The sequence below is a fragment of the Nematostella vectensis genome, chromosome 1 (genome assembly GCF_932526225.1).
Source record: "Nematostella vectensis chromosome 1, jaNemVect1.1, whole genome shotgun sequence".
Lineage (NCBI taxonomy): Eukaryota > Metazoa > Cnidaria > Anthozoa > Actiniaria > Edwardsiidae > Nematostella > Nematostella vectensis.
In genome coordinates this window covers 19,547,407-19,558,049 of record NC_064034.1, presented here as the reverse complement: position 1 = coordinate 19,558,049, position 10,643 = coordinate 19,547,407, and the positions used below count along the sequence as shown (strand labels likewise).

The following is a 10,643-nucleotide window of genomic DNA, read 5'->3' as shown; positions in this document are numbered from 1 at the left end:
CACAAAGTGGTTTCCATATGATCATACACGATCACAAGGTGGTTTCCATATGATCATACACGATCACAAGGTGGTTTCCATATGAGCGTACATAATCACAAAGTGGTTTCCATATGATCATACACGATCACAAGGTGGTTTCCATATGATCATACACGATCACAAGGTGGTTTCCATATGAGCGTACACAAAGTGGTTTCCATATGATCATACACGATCACAAGGTGGTTTCCATATGATCATTCACGATCACAAAGTGGTTTCCATTTAATCGTACACGATCACAAAGTGGTTTCCATAGGATCATACACGATCACAAAGTGGTTTCCATATGATCATTCACGATCACAAAGTGGTTTCCATATAATCGTATACGATCACAAAGTGGTTTCCATATGATCGTAAACGATCACAAGGTGGTTTCCATATAATCGTAGACGATCACAAAGTGGTTTCATATGATCGTACACGATCACAAAATGGTTTCCATATGATCATTCACGATCACAAAGTGGTTTCCATATAATCGTACACGATCACAAAGTGGTTTCATATGATCGTACACGATCACGATCACAAAGGGTGCTTAGGGCGACTACTCCCCACGGCTCTGGTCACCTAATTCCTGTATAACTACCTTCACGTGGTGCACCTGTCAGGGACGGTATATTCCCTTCTGGGCAGATGGAGCCTGTTAGCCTTGGTTGGCAATCCATCTAGGGATCTGCTCCTCCGAATCACAGAAAAGACTGCTATGGCTGATCAGGCAGAAGATGCCCACTTTGGGTTAAATGGCTGGGAAGGCGTTGCAGCAAGGCACCGTGGAATGCTTAGGGCGTGACAGAGCACTAAAGACGTCACGGCCATCACACTGCGGCCAAGGAAGTCACCAGCCGTGACGACTCTTCGTACCACTGGATTCTGGCTTCTGCGGCAGAGAGAGTGGGATTGCCCCTGTGCAACGGCTTTTCCACTATAATATCTTTCTCGCACAGGTTTCGTTGTACTTTCATCTTATTATCTTTCTTCATCTTACTTCTTCAATAAGCCCTACGGCGATGGGTGATTGGCTAAAGCAACAGGTGGGGGTGAACACTGGGAGTTGTAGTAAAAAACCTGCACGTAGGCGGCCATGGACAGATGGTCGCTCTTTTTCTGTACCCAGGGCAGCAGACAAGTTCGGCAGCATCCATGGCGACTGAGCAGCCCTCTTCAGAACAGCACTGCTCACCCTAGTAAGGGAGGGACCTAGAAAAGGTGGTCTAAACATTGCCTGCCCTACGGCATCTGGCCAGCAAGCCGCGGCTGGCAGATCATCCATCTATGCGGTCGAAGCGATAGAAGAAAAAATAAACTACTCTTAGGAGCATGTAATGTCCGTACCCTTATGGACAGAGGAATCATAACAAGACCCCAAAGGAGAACAGCTCTAGTTGCCAAAGAACTAGCACGCTACAACATCGACATTGCAGCTTTGAGCGAGACCCGCCTCGCCGATGAAGGTTCGCTTACAGAACAGACCAGCGGTTACACTTTCTTTTGGAAAGGGAAGGCCGCACACGAAGACAGGATCCACGGGGTTGGACTGGCTATTAGGACAAGTCTACTGAAATAACTTCCAGACTTACCTACAGGTGTCAACGAAAGGCTGATGAAGTTACGTCTACCTCTCTGTTACAAGCGCTATGCAACAATCATCAGCGCATATGCTCCCACCCTCACGAGCCCGAAGGAGACAATCGAGCAGTTTTATGCCGACCTCAGTTCCATCCTGAACTCTGTTCCCGCCGGTGATAAGATCATCCTGCTCGGAGACTTAAACGCCCGAGTTGGTCGGGACTACGAACGATGGGATGGAGTGCTCGGAAGACACGGCGTTGGCAAGATGAATAACAACGGCCTCCTACTGTTAAGCAAGTATGCGGAGTACGATCTGGTCATCACCAACACTGTGTTCAGAATGGCAGACAAGTTCAAGACGACCTGGATGCATCCCAGATCAAAACAGTGGCATCTCATAGACTTTGTCATCGTCCGCCAGCGTGACATCCAGGATGTCCACGTCACCAGAGCCATGCGAGGAGCGGAATGCTGGACAGACCACCGCCTAGTCCGCTGCACTCTGAAACTTCACATTGCGCCACGTCACCCAAAGCGTCCAAAGCTTGTGCGCACGCCCTTCAACACAGCCAGACTCCAACAGCCTTCCTACCTACAGAAGTTCCAGAACAGCCTGAATGAGAAGCTGACTGCAAACGGGCCTGTCTGGAGATCCAAACGAGAAGTGGAACCAGTTCAGAGATGTAGTCACCGAGACAGCAAAGACAGCTCTTGGCCCAAAGACGCGGAAACACCAGGATTGGTTCGACGAGAACAACGAAGCAATTGAAAATCTGTAGCTCCCTCAAAACAGTCTACGGTCCATCGAAATCTGGTTCCGCTCCCTTGCTGTCAGCAGACGGAGCCACGCTCATCAAGGACAAAACTGCAATCAACATGAGGTGGAGGGAACACTTTAGTCAACTTCTCAATCGCCCGTCGACAGTAGACCAGTCTGCACTTGACCAAATCCCTCAACAGCTACTAATCGAGGAACTCAGCGATCCCCCATCCATGGAGGCCATCAAGGAGGCCATCAAGCAAATGTCATCTGGGAAAGCTGCAGGCAAGGACGGTATACCAACGGAGGTGTACAAGCCCTTAGCGATGAGGCCCTGCACGCTTTTCACAGCGTCCTCATCAGCATCTGGGACGAGGAAGTAATGCCTGCCGACCTACGTGATGCATCAATAGTCGCCCTGTACAAGAACAAAGGCACTCGCACAGTGTGCAAGAATCACAGGGGTATATCCCTTCTCACGATCGCCGGAAAAATCCTCGCCCGCATCATGCTGAACAGGCTGATTCCATCCGTTGCAGATAAAAACCTCCCTGAGTCACAGTGCGGCTTCCGCCCTGGTAGATGCACAGTTGACATGGTATTTACAGTAAGACAGATCCAGGAGAAGTGCCTTGAGCAGAATATGAACCTCTACGCAGTCTTTATCGACCTCACCAAGGCTTTCGACACCGTCAACCGCGAAGCATTGTGGATTATCCTCAGTAAGCTTGGATGCCCTGCAAAGTTTACAACCTTGATTAGGCTGTCCCACGACGACATGACGGGTGAAGTCCTGTCCGATGGTAAGCCCTCTGAGAGTTTCAGTATCTCCAACGGTGTGAAACAAGGCTGTGTGCTTGCTCCAGTGTTGTTCAATCTCTTCTTCACCCAGGTACTGCTTCCCGCTGTGCGAGACCAGGTACCGGCTGGACGGCTGTTTGACCTGCGACGTCTTACGGCCAAGACCATGGAAAGGCTAATACTTGATGCCCAAGACCATGGAAAGGCTTATACTTGATGCCCTGTTCGCCGACGACTGCGCGCTGATGGCTCACCAGGAGAATCATCTACAGACTATCGTGGACAAGTTCTCTGAAGCATCAAAGTTGTTCGGCCTGACAATCAGTCTCAGTAAGACGGAAGTTCTCCTTCAACCCGCACCAGACAGTATCCCCCAGCAGCCATGCATAACCATCGATGGCACACAGCTGAAGAATGTCGACTCATTCGTGTACCTGGGCAGCACCATCTCCAACGACAACACACTGGACAAAGAGATTGCGGCCAGGATCCAGAAAGCGAGCCATGCATTGGGCAAACTCCGTACCAAAGTCTTACAACATCAGGACATTCGCCTGTCAACAAAGCTGAAGGTTTATAATGCTATCGTCCTCCCGTCACTACTATACGGCTGCGAGACTTGGACCCTGTACCGTAGACATATCAAGAAGCTGGAACAATTCCACACACGCTCTCTGCGGGCAATCATGCACATACGCTGGCAGGACCGCATTACAAACCTCGAAGTCCTAGACAGAGCTGACACCACTAGCATTGAAGCCAAGATACTCCAAGCCCAGCTTCGTTGGTCTGGCCACGTCATTCGCATGGAGGAGTCAAGAATTCCACGGCAGGTGTTTTACAGGGAGCTAGCGTCTGGTTACCGCAAGAAGGGTCGCCCAAAGAAGAGGTACAAAGACAACCTCAAATCCAACCTCAAATGGACAAGTCTCCTACCTCGACAGCTCGAGGCGGCGGCGTCCAATAGAACTTGCTGGCGTGCCCTCACAAGTAATGCGGTGAAGTCCTTTGAGGGTGACCGTCGTAGTCGCCTTACGGCTGCACGTGACCGGCGACACCGAGCTGCTTCTGCCTCTGTCCCGACAACTGGCGTCCCATGCCCCATCTGCAACCGCATCTGTGCATCGGACTTTGGTCTGCGTAGCCACATGCGTGTCCACAAATAAGATGAGATTCAACGTATCGTCTTCCTCGGCTCGAGAGACAACCATGATGATGATAATGATGACACGATCACAAAGTGGTTTCCATATGATCATACACGATCACAAAGTGGTTTCCATATGATCATTCACGATCACAAAGTGATTTCATATGATCGTACACGATCACAAAGTGGTTTCCATATGACCGTAAACGATCACAAGGTGGTTTCCATATAACCGTACACGATCACAAAGTGGTTTCATATGATCGTACACAATCACAAAGTGGTTTCCATATGATCATACACGATCACAAAGTGGTTTCCATATGATCATAAACGATCACAAAGTGGTTTCATATGATCGTACACGATCACAAAGTGGTTTCATATGATCATACACAATCACAAAGTGGTTTCCATATGATCATACACAATCACAAAGTGGTTTCATATGATCGTACACAATCACAAAGTGGTTTCATATGATCGTACACGATCACAAAGTGGTTTCCATATGATCATACACGATCACAAAGTGGTTTCCATATGATCATACACGATCACAAAGTGGTTTCCATATGATCATTCACGACCACAAAGTGGTTTCCATATGATCAGAGATCCCCGGCGCAGCCGTCCTTTGTGTTGGTCACGCTTTTCTCCAGAAGACCGAGCACCTGTGCGGTAATGTCAGAGACAAAGCCGCGGGGAATCAATGCATCACTACTCTAACCATTCGTCTCATGCCTTTATTTTTCTCTTTTCTTTCAAAAATCTCATACTTTTTTTAGAAATATATCTTTAAGCGCCAAAGCTATACGAGAGACCGTGATATTCTGATCAGGCCAGCGTATTCAAATTGAAAAAAAAATATGGAATGACAGTTATAGAAAACAGAATGTGCCAAGACTGTGCCATGCTCCAAAGAAAGCTGTCCATCCAATAAATAGCTTCCCATGCTTTGCCTCGTTTTCCTATTTTTTTGCTATGCTAAGTCGCTAAGTTATGGAAGCTTCCCATGCTTTGCCTTTTTTCCTATTTGTTTGCTATGCTATGCCATGGTAGCTTCCCATGCTTTGCCTTGTTTTCCTATTTGTTTGCTATGCTATGCCATGGAAGCTTCCCATGCTTTGCCTTGTTTTCCTATTTGTTTGCTATGCTATGCCATGGTAGCTTCCCATGCTTTGCCTTGTTTTCCTATTTGTTTGCTAGGGCATGCCCTGGAAGGCCAAGGATATGATTATGGATGTTATGCAGACATTCACTCTGTTCCCAAAGCTAAACGACGCTTGTTGTAAATTGACATCTGAAAACGAGAAAAAAGTCTCACAAATGGAAAAGTCCTTGATCACGTAACGGAATTATGAGGGGAACAAACACTGTTTTCGCCCATCGTGAAACATACATACTCCCCCTAGAAAACATGCGAAAAGATCCATCAATGGAATATATCACATCGTTGTTATCGACGTTTTTTAATTTCTTATTTATTTCGCACACCAGCAGACAGGCTGTCCGGTGGTTTTCTTCCTACATTTATGAAATTAGGGAAGGGGGGGAGGGGCTTTGCCCTACCTTTGGCGGATGGTAAGCCCATTTTGCTCCCTTTCCTGACGTTGTTTCTCTGTGGCGAGTAACTCTTCTTTTGTTCACCGCCGCCGACCACTACGATCCGATATCGCGGGCGATAATTACAGCGAAACGGAACCCATATAATTGGCTCCCGCGAAATCTCAGTCTGTGACGTATTTCCCGAGTTACACAAAACATTAGAGAAAACCAATAAACTGTCACGTGACTTGTGCCGAGTCCCACAACCGTCAAGCGGGATATTGAAGGTGACCGCTGTCTTGTTGTGGAACGCGGGCTTGCATGCTGGGTCGCGCAGGTGTAGGGAGCCTGGGTCGGGCCACTGAAGGTACTGTAAGTTGATTGACAAGCTCATGTGAGATGAGTGGCAGTTCAACTCAATGGCGGCGGTATCCCATGATTCCTCTGCTGCTCTGACAAGCTGCACGAGAAGGACTAGGGAGAGAATAAGCGACATGTTTATTTCCACAGGGTAGGCCCCGTGGTTAGCAGAAATGATGGGGGAGGGGGAGGGGGGGGCAGGCCGGAAATGCATAATAAACGATGGCTTATGAACACGAAATTCTCTGAAATGTCAAAACGCGCGATTATAATTGGCTTGGATGATTGGCTTGAAGCGCTTATTTATTCAGTGACCCGTTTTTGGCGATTCAGCAATAGTGCCTGGGAATATTATAATAGTATAAATCAGCACAAACATTAGAACAAGCATCAATTAAACACATTTGAAGATGATTACAAAAAAATATCGGACTGAGGAGAGTTTGGCCGCGCGTCGTCAATTGTTTTCAATACAATACGTGGTATTCAATATTTCAGCAAGCTATCCCGATCCAACTTTCCCCACTCCAAGAAAAACCAAAATACAACGACAGAAATTGCCATTATTACAGACTATCGCTCTTACTGACAAAAAATTACGGTTCCGAGAGTCCTTGATAATGGCCAATCACGGCGACGTTTTGCGCTCCTACTTTATACCGAGTCACACAAAGCACTGATATATTAAAAATAATAATAATATCGTCAATGTATCTGACTTCATTGGTGAGTAACTTATCATTTTTTTGGTTGCAATCATAGTTAGTAGACGGAGGCTCTTCTACCAACTATGTGCAAACAGACCTTTGTAAACAATCATAAATGAAAGGCTAATGGACAGTTTTTAATAGCTAGAGCTGACTCAACTTCACACGTCACACAATAAATTCATTTTTCCTGCCCTTTGAAAACGGCGGCTTATTGTGAGGAATGCGTTACTTCCGTTACGTCATACAAAGGCATCAGCCATTTGATTGGCCCGTGTTTGTTTCCCGCGCCTTTTCTTACTTCCGCGTGTTGCGTTACTTCCTATTTCCACGCCAAGATAAATTCGGTTTCGCGGTTTTTAATCTCTCAAAGAGCGGTTTTCGTGGTTGCGACAGGGCAGACTATACATAAATATATATATCACTTCGGTTAATCTATAAAAACACTAAATTATAAGTGAGTAGAGCGATTTTTTCCGATTATTGGTTAGCTTGGAGGGGAAAGCATATCGACTGTTTTTCATGATTAAATATTAATAAGAGAGAATCTATTTGAGGGCATACAAGAAATTACGCTTCGACAAGTTTATACTTGACGGAAAATGAAAAGAAATCGTCGGAAGTAATTATGAGATGTCGGCTTTAACATGTCTAAAGCCCTGGACGCTTGATTGCTTTCAGGTACAAGTATTTCCGGAAAATAGCCACTTTTCCTTCTTTTTCACACGAATCATATTTTTTCTAGAGAAAATGAAAGCCTAGTTTCTAATTAAAAAAAGCTGCCCCAATTAACTGCACTATAATAATATCAATAAGTCGCAGATAAACACATAAAGAGGATTAATCTGATTTCTTATGCAGCGAATGCTGAAAGAAGATTTTCACTTTGCAATTCGGTGAAATCACCGAATTACCACAGCCCCCGACTGATTCCACGCACAAGACCACACAGGCTGATGTATTTTTTAACATTTGTCACGAAATATATATAAAAAAATTTCCGTTACTAGAAAATACTTAGAAATAAGGTCAATTTGTAGAACAAAAATAAAAAGAAAGGCAATGCTTTTAATTAATTTGCTTGTTATTGGTTAATACCATTCGGGGTACAATCTGACTAAAGAAGCTATTATGAGTAATGCATTAACACAAGAGTATACATCAGCTTACAAAAATCATGATATCAAAATACATTTGCGCACAATATTCCTGAGTATTCCAACAAATTCCCTTGATTATTTTGGTCACGACTTTTCACGCGGCACGTACTTACGAGGTATTTGTAGAAGAACTAAATGCACTCTAGCCGTAGTCACCATGTCTGAAGCAACTTGTTCCAGCGCACGCGTGCGCTCACGACAGGAAAATTAGCGACTGGAATTTCAAAGCTTGGGGCAATTTTTTGAATGAGAAGCCATGACATACTCTGTGCCAACCTATTTGCTATGCTGGCTCCAAGCCTTTGCTGGTTCAGTGATTCGTAATCATATCAACACTGACTCAGACACAACCTAAACGCTCCGGCCTTTCCGCCGCTTCCGTTGCCTCAATATGCGAACAAAATTTACAGAAACATTTCCCTGTCTGTAATAATTTAAAACTGAAGTTCTTAATAAAATATCAAGTCAACATTTAGAGAACTTAGTGTATGTTTTGCATGTTTTAAGCAGTCTACCCCTGAAGTGCTGCTTTATGAAACAAGGTTTTAAATAGCGTCTTTCTATTGGCCGAATTCCAACGATTCTCGCATAGACCACAGGTGCGCTCTGTTTCAACAAAAATCATTTTTCGCACGATATCTTAAAACGCTTACCCACTTACCGGAAAGTACTAGATAAAAAAATTGATATGAAATTACGGCATTAGATGCCGTGTTTTTGCGTTAAACATAATTTAGTATGATAACATCGCTCCTCTGTGTCACACTATCATAACCAAAGTGTCTGTTCAGTTACGTTATTTCCTGGTAGTGTTCTTCACGAGATGTGCTTTCCACTAAAGGCTTCCTTTAACACACTTCTATTTGCCGTTACTTAATTAAAACGATACTAGGTAGTGGAAAGGCTGGGGGAAGGGGCACGGGATTTTTTTCTTCACGACACTGATGTGATCTGGTAAAATTATTATAATTTAGTAAAATATCTATATCTTGCGAATCCCCCTCCATTAAATAGTACGCTATTTCCCTACAGATTTACATCTTTTTGAATACTTATATAAATATATAAATTTATGATCTTCCGTCCACACCTGGAAAAAAAATCAAAGGTGACGTTCAAAACAATGACTATACAATGAGATGCTTGGTGGCCGTAAAAGGACAGCGGTATATCCATGGCGAGGGCACGAAAAAAAACCATTAAGAAAACAATGGGGGGGCACAGCCACGCCCCTACTGGTCATTTTCTTATGATTTTTTAAAATATTGGGGGGCACATGCCCCCAGTGCCCCACCCCCTGCTACGGCCGTGATGTGTTACGTCACGTCGAGGGTTGAGTGGGAGAGTATAAGCGCAAGTAATTATCCAATTCACTGTTTCAGGGATTTCACATGGCGAACAAACGTTGAGTGGCTTACATTTTACCTGTCCTTTTTAGCTCTTGTATCAAAACCGAGTATTAAGCAATGAGAGGAAACTTGAAAAATCCATGATTTTCAAAGGGTTGGGAGACCTTACCTAACAACAGATCTCGTTATGACGCAGACTTATGCCGAGACCCTCACGTTCAGAGGGCGCCGCGCAAGGTTGCGTAGTGCTCGTCATGCAAACACTAGGTGATGTGTGCAGTATTCGTCATGCACACACTAGGTGATGTGTGCAGTATTCGTCAAGTACCAACTAGGTGATGTGCGCAGTGCTCGTCATGTACACACTAGGTGATGTGCGCAGTGCTCGTGGTGTACACACTAGGTAAGGTGCGCAGTGCTCGTCAGTTACACACTAGGTGATGTGCACAGTGCTCGTCATATACACACAAGGTGATGTGCGCAGTGCTCGTCAGGTACACACTAGGTGATGTGCGCAGTGCTCGTCAGGTACACACTAGGTTATGTACGCAGTGCTCGTCAGGTATACACTAGGTGATGTGTGCAGTGCTCATCATGTACACACTAGGTGATGTGCGCAGTGTACGTCATGCACACACTAGGTGATGTGTGCAGTGTTCGCCATGTACACACTAGGTGATGTCATGTACACACTAGGTGATGTTCGCAGGGTTTTTGTCATGTACGCACTAGTTGATGTGCGCAGTGCTCGTCAGGTATACACTAGGTGATGTGTGCAGTATTCGTCATGCACACACTAGGTGATGTGTGCAGTATTCGTCAGGTACACACTAGGTGATGTGCGCAGTGCTTGTCAGGTATACACACTAGGTGATGTGCGCAGTGCTCGTCAGGTGTACACACTAGGTGATGTGCACAGTGCTCGTCATGTACACACTAGGTGATGTGCGCAGTGCTCGTCATGTACACATTAGGTGATGTGCGCAGTGCTCGTCATGTACACATTAGGTGATGTGCGCAGTGCTCGTCAGGTGTACACACTAGGTGATGTGCGCAGTACTCGTCATGTACACACTAGGTGATGTGCGCAGTACTCGTCGTGTACACACTAGGTGATGTGCGCAGTGCTCGTCATGTATACACTAGGTGATGTGCGCAGTACTCGTCATGTACACACTAGGGGATGTG

General features: G+C 45.4%; 2 protein-coding genes across 2 annotated transcripts; one reads left to right on the top strand and one right to left on the bottom strand.

Annotated features, from left to right (window-relative positions):
* Window positions 1–1,387: 1,387 nt before the first annotated feature.
* Window positions 1,388–2,389, top strand: LOC116614876 (craniofacial development protein 2-like). Its single transcript, XM_032376412.1, has 2 exons — window positions 1,388–1,502; window positions 1,635–2,389. The coding sequence occupies exons 1-2, from the start codon at window positions 1,388–1,390 to the stop codon at window positions 2,387–2,389; spliced, it is 870 nt and encodes a 289-aa protein (XP_032232303.1).
* A 2,674-nt stretch (window positions 2,390–5,063) lies between these two features.
* Window positions 5,064–8,654, bottom strand: LOC5507663. Its single transcript, XM_001628232.3, has 3 exons — window positions 8,220–8,654; window positions 5,904–6,353; window positions 5,064–5,634 (listed from the first exon to the last, which is right to left on the bottom strand). Exons 1-3 carry the CDS (start codon window positions 8,263–8,265, stop codon window positions 5,537–5,539), a joined length of 594 nt encoding a protein of 197 aa, XP_001628282.2. The 5' UTR covers window positions 8,266–8,654; the 3' UTR covers window positions 5,064–5,536.
* Between the last annotated feature and the right edge of the window lie 1,989 nt (window positions 8,655–10,643).